This window comes from Bufo gargarizans, unplaced genomic scaffold (assembly GCF_014858855.1).
Source record: "Bufo gargarizans isolate SCDJY-AF-19 unplaced genomic scaffold, ASM1485885v1 original_scaffold_1263_pilon, whole genome shotgun sequence".
In the NCBI taxonomy this organism is placed as follows: Eukaryota; Metazoa; Chordata; class Amphibia; order Anura; family Bufonidae; genus Bufo; species Bufo gargarizans.
This window is the reverse complement of record NW_025334290.1, coordinates 114,444-135,418: the sequence shown is the minus strand read 5'-3', so window position 1 is coordinate 135,418 and position 20,975 is coordinate 114,444. Positions and strand designations below refer to the sequence as shown.

At 46.8% G+C, this 20,975-nt stretch overlaps 1 protein-coding gene across 4 annotated transcripts in view; it reads left to right on the top strand.

Moving 5' to 3' along the window:
* The window catches only part of KIAA2012 (KIAA2012 ortholog), a 206,418-nt gene that overhangs the window by 125,767 nt on the left and 59,676 nt on the right, over positions 1–20,975 (top strand). For 3 of the 4 annotated variants that reach the window (XM_044273881.1, XM_044273880.1, XM_044273879.1), the window contains exons 15-18: positions 14,923–15,087; positions 16,574–16,696; positions 17,934–18,011; positions 18,164–18,298. In XM_044273881.1, coding sequence (XP_044129816.1) covers positions 14,923–15,087; positions 16,574–16,696; positions 17,934–18,011; positions 18,164–18,298 — 501 coding nt within the window. The remainder of the gene's footprint in view (positions 1–14,922; positions 15,088–16,573; positions 16,697–17,933; positions 18,012–18,163; positions 18,299–20,975) is intronic. The other variant, XM_044273883.1, reaches the window with a different exon arrangement.

Here is a 20,975-nt window from a genome sequence, read left to right as displayed (position 1 = left end):
AGGACATGGGACAAAGAACTCTGGGAACAAGGGATCACCCACAATGCTATGCATGCAGCCAATCAGCAGCCAGCCAGCCCTGTGAGGTCACAGCCCTATAAATAGCCTCAGCCATCTTGGATTCAGCCATTTTCCAGTGTACTTAGTGCAGGGAGAGGCGTTAGCAGGCGCTAGGGAAATTTCTAGGAAAGACTTAAAAACTTTTATTTTGCTGAATGAAGTTCAGGGAAAGATCATTAGAAGTGTAGAGAAAGGATAGGGAGGAATTATTCAACACTATAAAAGGAGAACAGGGTCCAATAGGGGACTGTACATCCTGGATTATAGGAATAATCCTATTACACCTTGCTGCACTGACGGGGGATCCAAATTGCCATTATACTGCTGCTTTTAGGTTTGCAATAGATGATACCTCTGTAATTCCAGCAAACCGTTCTTGTTGTTGGGGTGCAAGTGCTGTATGATACAGCCATTAACAGGGTGTATTACTAGAAAATATTTCTACATCTTATTAGTCCTTGTGCGTTGCAGTTATATGTTCTAAAGCCTTTTTTGGCATGTATAAGTGGGGAAAAAGGGGCTTATTAGCCGTTCAACGGTGCAGTTATATGTTCTAAGGCCTTTTTTGGGTTGTGTGGTGAAGTGAGAAAATTACAGCCTTTTTTGGGGTGTATTAATTTCACTTTTATTTCTTTTAACAGTATGTCAGATAGAGAAGTGCCAGGCCATGCACAGATGAGGGGCAGAGGCCTGAATGTTTATGGCGCAGGCATAGGTCGCAGCAGAGTAAGGGGGCGTGGCAGCAGGGGTCACTTTAATTGGCCTGAGCTCCCGGTGTCATCTAGCGGTCATGTCTTGACAAGCAACCCAGAGGTTCTTGAATGGTTGACTCGGTCATCCACTTTGTCCCAAGTGACATCAGACTCCCCCACACAAGAGTCGGTGGGTTTGTCAGACAAAACCCTTAGTTGGCATGGCCCACGAGCAGGCCCTGTGCCCTCACCTGTCCTCAACCTGCCTCTGTCCTTTTCTGTTCCCTCAGCCAGACAAGTATTATATGCTGTGGGCTCAGCTCCACTATACAGCGAGGACAAGCTACTAGAGGACAGTCAGCAGCTACTGCCCAGCTAAGATCTGGAGGAGACATCCACAGCTTCCTCCGGTAGACGGGCAAGTAGTGATGAGGAGAGTGGCGTGGGAGCTGGTGTTGTGAACGGTGAGGCTGCTGGCTCAGAGACCGTTGAGGAGGACATCAGTGATGTAGCAGACAGTATGATGTAGCCGATCGCAATTGGGAGCCGGGTGATAAAGGGGCTTCATCATCATCGGGAGAAGAGGGTGACAGCTTGAGCGTGAGGCAGCGGTGGAGCCAACAAGTCGGTAGCGTGGCCGGGAGTTAGCAGGGTGGCCGCAGTGGGAGGTCGGGAGACAAACGTGCCCTGGGTAGACCACCCACTTCACAGGAGCCTACCTGCTCGGAAAGTAGTGGTGCAGGGGTTCACAGAGGCAGCAGCGGTAGCAGTCAGTCAGTGTGGAGTGTTGAGAGTTAAATCACCTACTCGGCGGTTTGGCAGTTTTTTGTTGAGCCGCGGGAGGAGGTGAACATGGCCATTTGCCGAATCTGTGGGCATAAGGTGAAGCGTGGCCAGGGTGCCAATGTTGGCACCACGGCCCTGCTTCAACATATGCAGCGTCACCATAAAGTGGCCTGGGAGAACCGTGCTCCAATGTGGTAGTCCAGCCTGCCACATCAACCGCTGGATCACCCAGTGGCACGCACCCGATTTCAGGCAGTCAAGGCTCCACTACCTCAGCCAAATGGAGCTGTCTATCCTTCCCATCATCTGCTGGTCCTGATGCTCCTCCTCCTCCTCCTCGTCAGTCATTCCGTCAGCAATCGATCACCGAAGCGATTGCCAAGAGACAACAGTATGCGTGCACTCATCCAACGCGCAGAAGCTGAATCTGCTCCTGGCCAAGTTGCTGGTGCTGCAGTCCCTCCCTTTCTAAGTGGTGGACTCTGCTCCTTTCAGAGAACTGATGGCTTGTGCCGAGCCAAGGTGGAGACTCCCAAGCCATCATTTCTTTGGCAAAAAGGCAGTACCAGCCCTGCACACGTATGTAGAACAGAAGCTGGGCCAGTCCTTGAGCCTGTCGGTGTCTGCCAAAGTGCAAGGCAGCGCCGACATGTGGAGCTGTAACTACGGTCAGAGATAATACATGTCCTGCACAGCCACACCAGCAACTTGACCAGGTGACGCGCTTCCGCCTTCACGTTCTCTAGCCGTTGGTCCTGGGACAATGTCCGCCTCTACCTCCTCATCCTCCACCATGTCCTCAACCTTCACTGCAGGGACAATTCACAGTGCCCCTCCAGCATACCACATGTGCAGGGCACGGTGGTGTCATGCTGTTCTGCACCTAGTTTGCCTGGGCAAACTGAGTCACACAGGGGAGGAACTGCTCCGCGTCCTTCATCAAGAAATTGAATCCTGGCTTTCTCTGCGACAACTCAAAATTGGAACCATGGTGACCACAGGAAGAACATGGTGTCGGCGATGCATCAAGGAGGGCTGAGCCTTGCGCCCTGCATGGCACACATGTTCAATCTGGTTGTCAAGCATTTCCTAAAGTCTTCCACCCATCTGCAAGACATCCTGAAAATGGCCATAAAAATTTGCACGCACTTTAGCCACTTATACACCTCAAAGCACACCCTCCTTGAGCTGCAGCAGCAGAACGGCATCCCCCCACACAGGCTGGTATGCAACGTTTTCACCCTTGGAATTCCACCCTCCATATGTTGGACTGACTATACGAACAGAGAAAGGCTATAAATGACTTCTTGATGATCCAAGCAGACAGGAGTACTCCCCTGTATAACTTCAATGTCAGCCAGTGGCAGCTCATGGATTAAACCTGCCGTTTGCTCAGGCCCTTTTAGGATGCCACGTTATTTGTCAGTCGCCAGGACTACGGGATAAACAACGTAATTCCACTGCTTCATATCCTGGAACAGATGCTGGTAAATCTGGCTGGTCAGGGGACTGGAGACGTGGTGCCTACATTTCACGGCTACATGAGCCCTGTGGGGGCTGAACTGGAGGAGGAGGACATTGGAGCACAAGCAATGTGTAGCGAAATGGGTGGTTTTTCTACACAGGTGACAGGAGAGGAGGAGCAGGAGCAGCCGGAGGAAGGAAGATGAAGAGGAGGCAGAGGACCCAGACACACCGTGGCAGTATGCAGTGGAGATGGAGGCAGGGTGTCCCTCCGAGTCACTTGCGCAAATGGCCTGATGCATGCTCAGTTGCTTGCATAGTGACGGCCGAATTGTCACCATTCGGCCGAGGGATGACTACTGGCTCTCCACCATGTTAGACCCTTGCTACTGGTCCAAAATGGGGGCCTTTTTAAACACGCTGAGAGGGAGGACAAACTGAAATATTATCGAGACATCCGATATAGTCAGTTGGCCACTGCCTTTCTGCATCATCATCCATCTTCTCGCAGGTTTGATCGGGGTGGGGGGGGGGCCCTCTGCGCTCACGTTCCACTGCCATGGCTGCTTATGTTAGCCCAGCAGTCCGTGCCAGCGCTGCTGCCTCTAACCACAGGCAAGGGCACAGGGCTCCCTCTTTCCCTGCCACCATGCGCCGTGCTGATTAGCGCGGGCAGCAGGTAGCTTAACCCCTTAAAGGGATTCTGTCACCTCTCATAACACAAATTCAGATTTTAAACCAGTCATGCTCCACAGATTACCTTGAATCGGCTTTGCTGTTCTATACTGTAATCCGTCCAGTAGTTTTGCTGAAAAACGACTTTTGTAATTATGCTAATTAATCCTGAAGGTGCCCAGAGGGGCGTTATGTTCCACTTTGTGTGCCCAGTAACGCCCCTCTGCAGTGCCCAAAACGCCTTCCTCCTGAATCCCTTACCGCCCACAGCGTCTCATCCCTCTCCTCCCCCTCCCTGATGGCCGAGCGAAGTCTCGCGCAGATGCAGTACCCACTGAGGGCTGCGCCAGTGCGATTTGCTGGAGACTGAGGGAAGAGCGAGCATCGGACGTCACTGGGCCTGGCGCATGCCCAGTGACGACGTTGAAGCTCCTGCCCTCAGTCTCCAGCAAATCGCACTGGCGCAGCCCTCAGTGGGTACTGCGTCTGCGCGAGACTTCGCTCGGCCCTCAGGGAGGGGGAGGAGAGGGATGAGACGCTGTGGTGGTTAGGGATTCAGGAGGAAGGCGTTTTGGGCACTGCAGGGGGGCGTTACTGGGCACACAAAGTGGAACATAACGCCCCTCTGGCCACCTTCAGGATTAATTAGCATAATTATAAAAGAAACACCCCATATGTGGGCATAAACCACTGTACGGGCACACTGCAGGGCGCAGAAGGACAGGAATGCCATACGGTTTTTGGAAGGCAGGTTTTGCTGGACTGTTTTTTTTTTTACACCATGTCCCATTTGAAGCCCCCTGATGTACCCCTAGAGTAGAAACTCCATAAAAGTGACCCCCATCTAAGAAACTACACCCCTCAAGGTATTCAAAACTTATTTTTACAAACGTTGTTAACCCTTTAGGTGTTCCACAAGAATTAATGGAAAATAGAGATACAATTTCAAAATTTCACTTTTTTGGCAGATTTTCCATTTTAATAATTTTTTTTCCGGTTACAAAGCAAGGGTTAACAGACAACCCAAACTCAATATTTATGGCCCTGATTCTGCAATTTACAGAAACACCCCATATGTGGTCATAAACCGCTGTACGGGCACACGGCAGGGCGCAGAAGGACAGGAATGCCATACGGTTTTTGGAAGGCAGGTTTTGCGGGACTGTTTTTTTTTGACACCATGTCCCATTTGAAGCCCCCCTGATGCACCCCTAGAGTAGAAACTCCAAAAAAGTGTCCCCATTTTAGAAACTACGGGATAGGGTGGCAGCATTGTTGGTACTAGTTTAGGGTACATATGATTTTTGGTTGCTTTATATTACACTTTTTGTGAGGCAAGATAACAAGAAATAGCAGTTTTGGCACCGTTTTTACATCATGTGATATTTTTATAGACCAGGTTGTCACAGATGCGGCGATACCTAATATACTTTATTTATGTAAGTTTTACACAATGATTTAATTTTTGAAGCAAAAAAAATCATGTTTTAGTGTTTCCATATTCTGAGACCCATAGTTTTTCAGTTTTTGGGTGATTATCTTGGGTAGGGTCTCATTTTTTGCGGGATGAGATGACGGTTTGATTGGCACTATTTTGGGGTGCATATGACTTTTTGATCGCTTGCTATGTGACCGGATGCCCACTGAATGATTTCAGCGCGCATCCTGTTCCGATTAACCCCCGCCACACCGCAATCGCGTTTTAAACCCATGACGTACCGGTACGTCATGGGTCCCTAAGGCCTCATGCACACGACCGTTGTGTGCACCCGTGGCCGTTGTTCCGTTTTCCGTGATTTTCTGCGGACCTATTGACGCACCGTGCGGCCCCCCTGCCCCCCCTCCCTCTATTGTATTAATATCATTGGTGGCACAGTGTGCGCCCCCCCCGGCCCCCCCTCCCTTCTTCTATTGTATTAATATCATTGGTGGCACAGTGTGCGCCCCCCCCGGCCCCCCTCCCTCTATTGTATTAATATCATTGGTGGCACAGTGTGCGGCCCCCCCGGCCCCCCCTCCCTCCCTCTATTGTATTAATATCATTGGTGGCCCAATGTGCGCCCCCCCCCCGGCCCCCCCTCCCTCTATTGTATTAATATCATTGGTGGCACAGTGTGCGGCCCCCCCGGCCCCCCCTCCCTCTATTGTATTAATATCATTGGTGGCACAGTGTGCGGCCCCCCTCCCTCCCTCTATTGTTTTAAACCCATGACGTACCGATACGTCATGGGTCCCTAAGGCCTCACGCACACGACCGTTGTGTGCACCCGTGGCCGTTGTTCCGTTTTCCATGATTTTCTGCGGACCTATTGACGCACCGTGCGGCCCCCCTGCCCCCCCTCCCTCTATTGTATTAATATCATTGGTTGCACAGTGTGCGCCCCCCCCGGCCCCCCCTCCCTTCTTCTATTGTATTAATATCATTGGTGGCACAGTGTGCGCCCCCCCGGCCCCCCTCCCTCTATTGTATTAATATCATTGGTGGCACAGTGTGCGGCCCCCCCGGCCCCTCCCTCCCTCCCTCTATTGTATTAATATCACATGTCCCAATGTGCGCCCCCCCCCCGGCCCCCCCTCCCTCTATTGTATTAATATCATTGGTGGCACAGTGTGCGGCCCCCCCGGCCCCCCCTCCCTCTATTGTATTAATATCATTGGTGGCACAGTGTGCGGCCCCCCTCCCTCCCTCTATTGTTTTAAACCCATGACGTACCGGTACGTCATGGGTCCCTAAGGCCTCACGCACACGACCGTTGTGTGCACCCGTGGCCGTTGTTCCGTTTTCCGTGATTTTCTGCGGACCTATTGACGCACCGTGCGGTCCCCCTGCCCGCCCTCCCTCTATTGTATTAATATCATTGGTGGCACAGTGTGCGCCCCCCCCCAGCTCCCCCTCCCTTCTTCTATTGTATTAATATCATTGGTGGCACAGTGTGCACCGGCCCCCCCTCCCTCTATTGTATTAATATCATTGGTGGCACAGTGTGCGGCCCCCCTCCCTCCCTCTATTGTATTAATAACATTGGTGTCACAGTGTGCGGCCCCCCCGACCCCCCGCCCTCCCTCTATTGTATTAATATCATTGGTGGCACAGTGTGTGGCACCCCTCCCTCGCTCTATTGTATTAATATCATTGGTGGCACAGTGTGCGGCCCCCCCGGCCCCCCCTCCCTTCTTCTATTGTATTAATATCATTGGTGGCACAGTGTGCGCCCCCCCCGGCCCCCCCTCCCTCTATTGTATTAATATCATTGGTGGCACAGTGTGCGGCCCCCCCGGCCCCCCCTCCCTCTATTGTATTAATATCATTGGTGGCACAGTGTGCGGCCCCCCTCCCTCCCTCTATTGTATTAATATCATTGGTGTCACAGTGTGCGGCCCCCCTCCCCCCCTCCCTCCCTCTATTGTATTAATATCATTGGTGGCACAGTGTGTGGCACCCCTCCCTCGCTCTATTGTATTAATATCATTGGTGGCACAGTGTGCGGCCCCCCCCGGCCCCCCTCCCTCCCTCTATTGTATTAATATCATTGGTGGCACAGTGTGCGGCCTCCCCCCCCCCGATCATTGGTGGCAGCGGAGAGTTCCGATCGGAGTCCCAGTTTAATCGGTGGGGCTCCGATCGGTAACCATGGCAACCAGGACGCTACTGCAGTCCTGGTTGCCATGGTTACTTAGCAATATTAGAAGCATCTTACTTACCTGCTGCGCTGTCTGTGACCGGCCGGGAACTTTTTTTTCATGTCCGTGGATCCTCCAAAAATCAAGGAAGACCCACGGAAGAAAAAAAGGTCACGGATCACGGACCTACGGACCCCGTTTTTGCGGACCTGAAAAAAAGAACGGTGGTGTGCATGAGGCCTAAGGGGTTAACTATAGTATCTGTGTTCCATGCCAGAGTTTGCTTCCTGGTGGAGACTTGTACTGGTGTTTGAAGCTTGGATAGGTGTGTATCTCTTCACCTATGAAGCAGCACATACACGCCCTCTGTCTCACCAGCCTATGGCTGGATTGCAGGAGGTATTTAAAGGCGCTTCCTACTACAGGAAGATGCCTGAGCAACTCATGGTCTCTAGCGTCAAGTGCAAAGGTGTTTTTTTCTTGTCTGCTTCACTGTGCACCAGACTCTGCTTATTGAACTCCTAGACTTTGCCTGTTTGCTGCCTGCCTCTGACCTAAGATCTCATTTATGGACTTTGCCTGTTTGCTGCCTGCCTCTGACCCTGGACTTTGCTTACTGACCTTTCTTGATTGCTGCCTGTCCAGACCCGGATCCTCCTGGCCACGCACGTCCCCTCAGTGCTTGCATCGGGTACTCTGACCCCCTGGTCAGCTGCCACTGATTCGGGGACTGCTCTGGAGTGGCACCTGGCAACTACCCAAATGGCTCAAGCCTATCCTCACCATCAGAGGCTCTAGTGAAGACCAGGTAGTTGCTTAGTTACGCCCCTCCAGAGTATAACCAGTCAGTGGCACAGTGGGTCCACTCCCGCTTGCATAACAATGTATTTGACCCTTCTTCTGATCTGTCAGAAGGAAATAAAAATGAGACACACAACGGGTTCTGTCTGTGTAGCAGCTGTAAGGCCTGTATGGTTCCATCAGAATTGGCTTATGATATGGTAGCCAAAAGCAGGAGTGGGTACAAAACACAGAAGACATGAAAATATTCTCTGTTTTGAATCCACTCCTGTTTTTTTTTTTTTTTGGCTTCAGCAATACTAATGGATTACTGACCAAATGCTGACCGAGTGAAGGCGGATGCTCCACAGACAGGATCTGTTTTTTGGGGGGTTATTGTGTTCTGATGGATCAGAGGAAGGGCAAAATAATCAGTGACGTCAACACAAACGTACTGCTGACCCTCTCCACTCTGTCAGGGAGGCTCTACTTGTATAAGCATTTAATAGTCAGGAATCAGCTGACGACGGTGTAAAAGGAGTGTGCTCTTTCACGCTATAGTAGGATCTTGGGCCTCTGCACGGTTCTTTATACCTGCCGCTAACATCGACCTGTAAGGCTGAGTTGACACTTGACTTATTTAGTCAGTTTTGGCCCCTAACTGCCCAAATAAGTGAAGTGTGCAGTGATTCTAGGAGCGACGCCTGTCATCTACATGTCATACTGACTCACAGTAGTGTTTCACTACCACAGCAGACTCCCTATGGATGTTACTGCAAAGCACAGTGTTCTATACCACTATACAGGCTCTCTGCAGCCAGGAAATAGCTGTTTTTTAACGCGATTCCCGCAAATAAATTCAAATCTAATTATAACTAATGAAAGGTATTTGGGAATATATTTATACTAAAGTAATATTTAGGTATTTTCATTTTCTTAATTCCCAGAGAACCCCTTTAATGATGACGCATTACCCTTAAAGAGTTATTGCTGCAATTTCAAGTTATCCTCCATCCACAGAATAGGACATAACTATTAGATCGATGGAGGTCCTACCGCTAGGACACCAACAAATCATGAGAATAAGGGCCCCGTGCCCCCCCCCCCCCCCCCCCAAATGAATAGGGAGTCAGAAAGGGCATATAAACTGACACTCCATTCATCTCTATGGGATGGCCAGAGATAGCCAAGTACAGTGCTCGGCAATTTACAACAATCTGCACAAGAGAACGGTACAAAAATTTGACATTGCAGATTTAAAAATCTGCACAGCAAGTCAATTTCCACACGGAACGAATATTTGTAAAATCTCATACACTTTGTTGGTACTGTTTTACGCAGCAGTTTTTCCACAGTGAGGCTATAGGTAGCCATTGGTGGCATATTCACTATGGAAGCAAAGCATGAAACTGCTATGAGGAACTATAAGGTCAGGGCTGGCCTGATGCTGGACTCTTTCTTCTGCTTTCCAGCATAAAAGCAAGGCATTTTTCTGTAACTGCCACTAGGGGGAGTGCTATGCACGGAGTCCCCCTGGTGGTGTAGTATGGGGATGGGCGATTGGTAATGCCATCGCTCCTTCTTATAAGGACTCTTCGTTTCCCGGCAGCAGATCGTGTTTACACAGCAGTATCTACTGTCGGGAAATTAGGATTTTCATATTCACACAAGAATCCAATTACCCAATGAACAAGCGTTTCACTCGTTCATCTGTTAATCGGCAGTACATTTACAGTGCCAGATCATTTCTAACAAGTGTTACTATGATCTATGCGATTTTCAGACTGTGTTAAGGGCTCTTAAGATTGATAAAGAGAAGCAGGAGACTTAAGGGCCCTTAACACGGGCTGAATCCCATAGATCATAGTAACGCTTGTTAGAAATGATCTGGCACTGTAAATGTACTGCCGATTACCAAATGAATGAGTGAAACGCTTGTTCATTAGGTAATTGGAGTTGTTTAGTTTTGCGCCAACTTTCAGTGCCGGACCTACAGCAGAACAGCTGATTGGAGGGTATGGGGTGCAATGTCAGACTGGGGATCCTGGGCTAATAGATTTTCAATCAAAGTAATAGACCCTAGTGGCAAGTGATTAGCTCCCAAAAAAAATTCTCCTGGACCTTTGGGGCCCACTTTGGCTTCAGAGGATTGTCTGGTGGTCCAGTCCAGTCAGTCTGACCCTGGCGGGGTGTTGGAACTGTATAAAAGGGTACAGCGGAAACAATAAAAATGCTGCCGAGATATGCCCCAGGTTTTATTTCTGGACCCCGACCTCTCTGATGTTATCTTGAGAGATCCAAGTATAACCTACCGCAAAGGCAGGAGTATAGGAGATAGACTGGTCCATAGCCATTATTCTTACTCAAACCCCTGGGTATGTTCCGTTGTGGTGGCTGCAGGGCATGTGACTTTGTGACCACTACAAAAGTAAATCATTAGTCTGACACAGAGACACTCGCTGTACCTGAGTGCACACAGCAGGTCATGGCGGCATTACACTGTGTCGGTGACTGAGAGGGTGAAGATTTAGGTTCATCTGCAGAGCAGAACTGGGAGTTCAGCAATGGAAATGAGGGGTTCACTTCATACCCAAAGCACATGTTACTGACAGCACTGTCACTTCTCACCTAAAGTCATCGTTTCCGCAGAAGTCACCTTTTGTACAAGACCGGGCCCCCTTCCTCCAGCTGCGTGGTCTGCCTCTGTTGGATGTACACCGCTGGCTTTACCTCTTAATTTTTTATGTTTTTCAGTAGAATCTGTATAAGGCCCCATGCACACAACTATATTCGTCTTGCAATCTGCAAATCGCAGATCCGCAAAAATATGGATGTTGTCCATGTTGCATCAACATTTTTTGAGGACCCATTGACTTCAATGGGTATGTGGTCCTCTCAATACAAAAAATTTCCATATCCACAGAATATCTGGGACCACCACTGATCACGAGAACTGGATCCTGTGTCCCCTTTTGAATGAAGTGTTAGGTCGAGCATGCACATAGCTACTCTGTTAACTCTCTATGTGACTTCTGGAGATAACCGAGTGCAATGCTTCGCTATTTCCAGAAGTCCCATAGACAATAATGCATTAATGAAGCAGAAGGGAATGTGGTTGACCTACCATTCCATTTCTTTGGGGACACAGGATGCCCATTGTCATGATTATGGAGGACCCAGCAGTCCCCACCGATCAGATACTTATCCCCTATCCTATAGGTAAAACCAAGAAAGGCCATCATTATCTGAACAGCAGGGGTCTGACACCCTGCACCCCCATTCGGTTTACTATGAAGATTCATAAAGAGGCTCAGACACATCACTACTTAATATAAACTGACTTCTTTATTAACTGCAAGGTATAAAATGTACAGTAGATGTTCTCATTAGAAGTTAGGGCACTCCTCTTAATTGTGGCCCTGTTGACGATGGGCCTTTGACTCATAAAGAGTTGGGCCTTTTAGCACTCAGGAGAGAAAAAAAAAACTGTGGAGGAAACCTCTAGGGAACCATGGTTGAAGGACTGCCCTTCCCTTAGGCGGTGGAGGAAAACGATGGTACGTCACAATGACAGTAGATTTTTCCTTGAATCAATGGTGAATGTCAAGTGCGTTGACTTCTGCAGAGACCAAGCCTGGAATCTGCCTTTTGATGCAGCAGGAAGCTCACTTCTTCGGTGAATACATCTGACTGCGGAAAGTCTGGTAAATGACAAGTCCAGTGGTGAATGCAGAGACCGAGCCCGGAATCTGCCTCTTAATGCAGCTGGAAACTCACTTCTTTGGTGAATACATCTGTCTGGGGAAAGTCCAGTGAATGTCAAGTCCAGTGGTTATTGCAGAGACCAAGCCTGGAATCTGTCTTTGATGCAGCAGGAAACTCACTTCTTTAGTGAATACGCCTGACTGCAGAAAGTCTGTGGGTGAATTCAAAAACCGAGCCCAGAATCTGCCTCTTGCTGAAGCGCAGGTCATCTGATCCTGACACGGTGGCCACCATATTGTTGACTTGTGGTAGAGTGATCACGTCCAGCTGTATCAACCCATATGCTTATCATTGTCATTGACTGTTATAGCTATTATTCTTGTTCTGAGACCTACTGCTGTATCCAACATAAACAGAATACACCATATAATTGTGAGCTGATTTATTTGAATATATCTTTATAGGGTTTGGAGTTTAGAGTGGGGGACACTACTGTGTGGGGGGCAGAGTGGTGGACACTACTGTGTGGGGGGCAGTGTGGGGGATACTACTGTGTGGGGGGCAGTGTGGGGGACACTACTTTGTGGGGGGCAGCGTGGGGGGACACTACTGTGTGGGGGGCAGTGTGGGGGAAATTACTGTGTGGGGGACACTACTGTGTGGGGGACACTACGGTGTGGGGGGCAGCGTGGGGGGACACTACTGTGTGGGGGAAATTACTTAAATGTAATGTTGATAAGTGCAAGATAATGCACCTGGGGCGTAAAAACCTAAGAGCAGAATATAAAATCAGTGATACAGTCCTAACCTCAGTATCTGAGGAAATGGATTTAGGGGTCATTATTTCAGAAGACTTAAAGGTAGGCAGACAATGTCATAGAGCAGCAGGAAATGCTAGCAGAATGCTTGGGTGTATAGGGAGAGGCATTACCAGTAGAAAGAGGGAGGTGCTCATGCCACTCTACAGAGCACTAGTGAGACCTCATTTGGAGTATTGTGCTCAGTACTGGAGACCATATCTCCAGAAGGATATTGATACTTTGGAGAGAGTTTAGAGAAGAGCTACTAAACTGGTACATGGATTGCAGGATAAAACTTACCAGGAAAGATTAAAAGACCTTAACGTGTATAGCTTGGAAGAAAGACGAGACAGAGAGGATATGATAAAAACTTTTAAATACATAAAGGGAATCAACAAGGTAAAAGAGGAGAGAATATTTTAAAGAAGAAAAACTGCTACAAGAGGACATAGTTTTAAATTAGAGGGGCAAAGGTTTAAAAGTAATATCAGGAAGTATTACTTTACTGAGAGAGTAGTGGATGCATGGAATAGCCTTCCTGCAGAAGTGGTAGCTACAAATACAGTGAAGGAGTTTAAGCATGCATGGGATAGGCATAAGGCTATCCTTCATATAAGATAGGGCCAGGGACTATTCATAGTATTCAGTATATTGGGCAGACTAGATGGGCCAAATGGTTCTTATCTGCCGACACATTCTATGTTTCTATGTTTCTAAACCTGAGCAGATATCCACCCAATGTAGCCATCGGTACAATTCTTTCCCAGCTCATGCAATAAATATACACAGCGACAGTGTGACCCTAAGACAGCAGTATAGCAGTGTATAAGAATAGTGTCTGGTATGAGGTCAGGATATAATTACTTATATTGGAATTTAGCTTTAACTAGAAGTTTTAAGGAGTTTTATAACTTTTGAATTGTTTTCTCAGTCACGGCGCCATTACTATATCTACTCCCTCCTTCCCATGGCACTTTGGCCAGTGCGGTACAATAAGTAGTGTGAAGCTGTGGATGAAAGAGCATACGGAAGAACCCAGTCAGACACCCCTGAGCCGCCAGATCCTCTCTCATCTCCTGTATGATCTGGCACCCTGCTGGGAGACCATGCACTATTTATGAATGCACTCTCTGAATATTTACTACTTTGGAAAGTATGCAAGCCTTGAAGTCCTCAGGTTTCATGTTGTCAGGTTTAGCGGATATAGGTGAGCTGTGTCTTATAGCTCCAGGCGCCTTTGTTTAAAAGTGGAAATTTATACCATCTGGCAGAGAGCAGAATTCAGACCTGCTAATTGTTCTCAACTTTTGGGGGTAAATACCTGTATATGTTAAAATGAGTGATGGTAGCCTTATATCATATTGTTATTTGTTTAAAAAAAAAAACACAGGAAAAATGATTCTTACAAAGTGTTTGCTATAGGTGACTACATTCAATCCTATCTATGTCATGCAGGTACTTTTAGCAATAGAGACATTTAAAGGGGTTCTCCGGGAATTATTTAAAATGGCCACCAGTAACCTGTCCTAGACTGAGCAGGACTGGTTGCCTCCAGAGCTTGTAGAGCTGACGAGGGGGGTGAGGAGACTTGGCCTCACTACACACTACGCTCTGGCACTTGCATATACTACACAATGGTGAGTGTTCCTGTCAGGCTGTTGGTATGATTGGAGTAGTAAAGGGGGTGTCAGTGCAGAGAGTGCTGCTGTGGCTGGCACTGTGATTTGGGCACTAATATGGTTATGGCAACACTGCTGTGATGGGTACTGTCATCATTTCATGATGGGAGTCCGCCAAACCAGGAGTCACTTGTTAGCGTCTCTTCATTCTGGCTTATATAGGACTATCCTGGGCAGAACACCCTTATACATGACATCCTAATAGGGCACATAGATAGGAGTTGTCCTGACATGACTCCTACAAACATTACGAGCATTAGGGTACTTTCACACTTGCGGCAGAGGAATCTGGCAGACAGTACTGTCGCCGGAACGGCCTGCCGGATTCGTCAAAACGTATGCCAACTGATGGTATTTCAAGACAAATGCATTGAAAGGCCAGATCCGTCTTTCCGGTGCCATCTGGAAAAACGGATCCGGCATTTTTTTCATGCGCAGACTGAAAGGACAGATCCAGCATTGCGGTATTTTACAAAAAATCTATTGTATGTTTTTTATACTTTTATTTTTGGAGATTATGGCTATAGAAGCTGTGTGAGTTGTACTTACACATATAGAATGGCCTTACATACGATTGTGTTTTCTTACATCTACTGATTTTTTTCTTTAGAAAGTCTTCTATATTGTCTTATTACTGCACAAACTATATTTCTTTTCTAGGAACTTGAACAACATAGGTTTAGTGAAAAAACTCACAAAGGGCATAAGAAAGATGTCAGTAGTGGGATGAAGAAGGACAAACTGAACAAACTGACTGAGGAGGAAAGTGCTCAAAGGGGAGAGGATGTAGAAGAAAGAAATTCAAGGACAAGATCTCCAGAACAGGTGCCAGTATTCACGTATAAATATTTCTCACTATTGTGAGGAAGCATCCTTATTATATAAATTTTTTAGACAAACGGCATGACAAATGACATCTACGTTTTTTTTTTAATCTGGCATAAAAATAGGTAATTATACCAAATTTTAGGGTGTTAATACACTAAAAGTCAGATTTTTCTAAAATGTCATGTTAACTACATACACTGTATACATCAAATAAAAAATACTTAGCATTTAATTCAACTTAAAGGGGCATGTATCGAAATGGCCCCAGTATCCCTTCATAGAGCGTGACTAGCACCGGTTGCCTCCATTTCTACAGCTACTGGGGGAGGGGGGCCAGTTGAGTGGGCCTCGCTACACTGCGCTTCGGAACTCTGCTATACAATAGATAGTAATGATGTGATCCTGTATCATGGCTGAGCAGCCTGACAGGAACAGGGAGGAGGTACGCAATCCAGCTCCCCGTTCCTCTCACGCTTTTCAGCCATGACAGAGGATTGCATCATTACCTTCTATAGTAGAGTAGCGGGGGTGTATGTCAATATTCACCCCCATTCCCCTGCTAACCAGCTGTGGAATACAGAGATAGAACTTCTCCTGAGTCCTCTCCATTATGTGCACATGCACAAGAGTCTTCTCAATGCATTCCATGGTTGTTTTTCAGATGCTCTGCAGGGGAATGGAAGTGCGTATCAAAAAACGAATTGCTAATCTGGAGTCATCGGCAGATGTCCTATGTATGTGTTATTGTTCTCATTAGGGCTTGCCGGAAGTGACAGATTTCCTTGGGATAGGCCATCAATAGCTGATCAGCAGGGGTCCGACACCCCATATCTCTGCTGATCAGCTGTTTGGATGCATCTCCTTTGCCACAAATCAGTGCTGGAACTACAAAGCATCATTAATTGTGTGAAGGGAGCCGCAAGGGAAACAGCACTGCAGTAATGAGCTCTGTCAACTACACAGTTGGTGGAGCTGTGCAGTTCCAATGCCGAATTCCAGCAACAGAACTACACGCTCAATGGAACGTGACCTCACATGCGCTGCTTGCTGTTCCTTCACTTTGGGATCCCATTCTAGAAACATAGGTAGGTGCCAGAGGCAGGACCCGCAAGTATCAGGCATTTCTGGCAGATCCTAGCGATAAGCCACAAATGTACCAGATGGGAATACCTTTAAGGTGTCTAAATGCCACAACCACAACCTAGTATATGGTTGCACCTAATCCTTTAATATTCCAGCCATTTATTGCAGTGGCTCTCTGCTGTGGCTAATAGAGGAAGAATCCCCCTGTATGGCGTTCATATCTATTAATAATGGATACGCAATATTAATAAACAGAGGGAAAGAAGAAGGGTTTGTTCTAATATGACAATCCCTTTATGGCTACATCATGATGACTATTCTATAATCTGATGTAGTTCAGGCAGGAATCAGATCCCACCAGAAGAAAGCAGGGACACCAACAATTTCTGTATCACAACAGGAAAGCGAACACTATTCTGCAGAAAATGGTTCTGAAGAAGGTGATGAAGCCTCTAGTACAAGTGTCAATGATTTTCAGGATCAATACATTGAAGAAGACGGTACACCTGACCAAAACATGCAGGTATGTTTCAAACAACAAAGCATTTGCACACCCAAATTAGATAAAAAATAGACTTTCTGGTTTTCAGTTTTTGAAGGCGACATACACATGGCAGATTTGTACACACCCTATGCAGAAGCTGAGCTGCAGTACCAATAACAGCCATACTAGCATGTATATCACTGTACCTGAATAATCAGCGAAGGTGATGGGCACTAGCTATCATATGTAGATGGCCTGTCCTAAGAGTCATGCCTTTAATGTCCCAGATGGAAAACCCTTTTAGAGGAGTTATTTCCATAATTTACATTTATCACCTCTTCAGTGGATGTGATAAATGTTTCCATCACATTATACACTGCACGTTCCAATGGTTACAACCACCCTGCAATCCATCAGTGGTGGTCGTGCTTGCACACTATAGGAAATAGCGCCGGCCTCTCTGGTGGTCGGGACCGTGGGAGCACACAGAGACTGGTGCTTTTTTCTATAGTGTGCAAGCACAGCCACTGCTGGTGGACTTCATTTCTAGATTTTTGATTTGGCAGAGAAATTTAGTAGGCATTTAGGATGTAGGAATTTAGTAGTGGGAATTTAGTATAGTCGCAACCATGGAAGCGAGCAGTGTAATGTGATGGAAAAATGAATCCAGCCAGCGAAAGAAACAATATGGACTATACCAATACATTAGTAAGTGCCTTGTATTAACTTTCTCTACATAATAAATGCCACTTGCTGAAGAGAGAGAACCCCTTTAATGATAATGTATTCAGCTGATTGCTTGAAGGCTATAGACACCTTTTGGGACATTTTCCTTATTATTACATTGTACTTATGTTTGGCTAAAAATAATTTTTCCACTTGGTTTTTATTAAAAATTTTCAACTCTAGAGCTGCTCTGATGGTTCATCCTATATTCCGTCTTTTCTCTAGGTTGCTGACAGCTTATAAACACTCATTTCAGCTAAATTCTTCAGTTTAGTTTAATCATAATTTAGCTTAAATTTGTGCTTATGAGCTGTCAGGAGTGCAGAGATAAGAGCTGCACATCCAGCCTCTTATGGATTTCAGTGAAAATCATAATGAATAGTCTGTAGAGGCACTGAAAACTGAAGAAAAAAATATGGTAAAAATGAGTTTTAGCCCAGGATAATAGAAAGCAATAAAAAAAATTGCCCTGAAATGTGTCCATAGCCTTTCAGTACGTGCCTAGTATATTTCATTTAATATATTACATTTCCTTTCTAATTCGGGTCAGCCTTCACAGGAATACATTCAGCCACCAAAAAGCCCTTACAGCCAACCACAGGATCCTACATCTTTTAATAAAGCACCGGTATGTACTACGATCATGTATGTAATAAATGATGTTCTAGGCAAAATTATTTATCATAACTACAATAAACCTTTAAAAATTGTTTCATTCAACAACTCAGTGATTGACACAAAAATACACTAATTTGCTGTACTGCACTCCTCTCTTATCAGATACAAGCAGAGGCTTCTAGCAGGAGCACATCGGACAAAGAGCAGCTGGATTCGACCATACTGGCATTAGAGCAGGGGTCTTCTTCATACGCATACACTGACAAGCTGAATAACAAGAGACACAGTGTCCTTACAGTATGTGGCTCAATTTATAGTCTGATCATTTTCCTGAGAACACCGTAAACAGCTTTATGTCTTACCTTGGATGTGCTCAGTGCTGTACTTATGCAATATTTGAGAGGGATGTCCAGCATTTCACTGTGACTGTATGTGCAATCACTGTATATTGTTTGGGGTAGAAATGCAACCCTGATTAGTTCTGGTTAGATAATAGTCTGTGCTATTATAATAGTCTGTGCTACGTCCAGCTGTGGCAGATTTGCTGCGGATCTGCAGTGTGGATTCTGCATTGAAAATCCACAACAATTTACAACAAAGTGAAAGTCGGTGGGATTTTCTAATCCCATCCACAAGTATAAGAATTAGGGGCAGACTGGTCATAGACTCTGCAGGGAAACTTCCTGGTGGGCTGATGCCCAGAGGACCACCTGGGCCTCACTCAGTCACCAGCCAGGTAAGTAATTATCGGACACTCTCTGAGGCCACAGGTGCCCTCCAGACTCCAGATGTATTGTCATCCTGAAGCCACTAGAGGAGGACAGAAAGTGGCACCTGGCACTGGCCACCACAGAGGTATGGCTTCTGGGGAGGAATTTTGTGCTGCATGGTCGTATTTGGTTCTGCTAGGGCAGTATATGAGTTTGCTGGACCTGTCTAATTGTATTGCCCTTCTGCCAGCTTGGACCTGCCTACAACATGGGGCCACTTTTAGTTGTTTTTCCAGGGCCACTTTAAGTTCCTAGGCCACCCCTCATCAGGGCATGTTCATTCTTGAATTTCGCTCTTTGCAATGGTTTGCTGCAGATCATGTATCTCAGCCTACTGGAATGCAACACATTGCAAAGGGTGGAATCCACAGTAAAAATCTACAACTATTCCGCACAAGAATGAGTGTACTGTGGATTTGAAACTCAGCACAATGCTCAGATTTTTGTTTCCAGGTGAACAGCCTGGAATTTAGAATGATACATTGTAGAAAAGTAGCAGAGATTTGTAAAGGTGTACTGTACAGTGACCCCTCAAGTTACAATATTATAGGGGTTGTGCAAAGTTTGTTATCCCCTATTTACAGGATTGCGGATAAGTAGCTGATCGTTGGGACCACAAAAGATTCCTAGAATGGGGATCCCGTTTTCCTCATGATGGAGCGACAGGTTCCGCATGTGTTCCGCCACTCCATTCATTCATTTTCTATGGGAGCCAGAGATTGACGACCCTTATTTGGACCACCCTTACTCCATTGAGATCCCCGTTCTTGAAATCATTGGGGTCCCAGTTGTCAGAACCCCAGAGATTAGCTAGCTTTACCCTATCCTTTGAATAGAAGATAACTTATTAGAGATGAGCAAATTTCTAAAAAATAAGATTCGGCCGGTTCCCCGAATTTTTATTCTCAGTGAATCGCATTAAAAAACTGCTATTTCCTGGCTGCAAAGAGCCTTTATAGTGGTTTAGAACACTGTTCCTTGCAGTAACATGCATAGGGAGTCAGTATGACATGTAGATGACAGGCGTCGCTCTTAGAATCACTGCACACTTCACTTATTTGGGCAGTTATGAGGCCAAAACTGACCAAATAACTCAGCCTTACAGGTCAATGTTAGCGCCAGGTATAAAGTACCGTGCAGAGGCCCAAGATCCTACTATAGTGTGAAAGAGCACACTCCTTTTACACCAATACACTGATTCCACATAGTTTCTACAGAACCTGTTCTATTAAACGCTTATACAAGTAGAGCCCCCTCGACAGAGTGGAGTGGGTGTCAGCAGTAAGTTTGCATTGATGTCAATGATTATTTTGCCCTTCCTCTGATCCATCAGAACAATAACCCCCAAAAAACGGATCCTGTCTGTGGATCATCCACCTTCACTCGGTCAGCATTTAGTCAGTAATCCATCAGTATTGCTAAAGCCATAAAAAACAGGAGTGGATCAAAAACAGAGATGACACGTGAATGGAATATTTGCAGGTCTTCTGTGTTTTGTACCCACTCCTGCTTTTGGCTACCAAATCATAAGCCAATTCTGATGCAAAATAGGGACCATGTCATGCAGGCCTTACAGCGGTTACATAGACAAGATCCGTTGTGTGTCTCATTTTTCCTTCCTTCTGACAGATCAGAAGAAGGGTCAAATAAATTATGATGTCAGCCAGGCCTAAAGGCAAAATAGTGGCCCAGTCATGAAGTAGGGAGGGTGGGAACAGCATGAGAAGTCCACAGAGTGACCCTATGACATAGTGGTGAGGTGGGAGCAGCACGAGTAGACCACAAAGTGGCCCAATGACAGAGTCTGGAGGTGGCAGCATCATCATCAGGAGGGGGCCACAGAGTGGCATAATAACAGTGTGAAGGTGGCAGCAGCAGCATCAGGAGTCCACAGAGTGGCCCAATGACAGAGTGTAGAGGTGGCGGCAGCATCAGGAGGATGCCACAGGGTGGCACAATGACAGTGTGGAGGTGGCAGCTGCAGCATCAGGAGACCTGAGTAGGGAGGTGGCAGCAGCATCTGGAGACCACAGAGTGACCCGTTGACCTAGTGGGGAGGTGAGTGGCAATACCAGTACCAGTTGAAGATGGTGGGTGAAAGAAGGAGCACTTGGCATCAGATGTGTGGCATCAGGCGGATGGCAACATCAGAATAATAGCTGAGGCAGGCAGCCAGAAGAAACCGGTCTCTTTTGTCAAAGTGT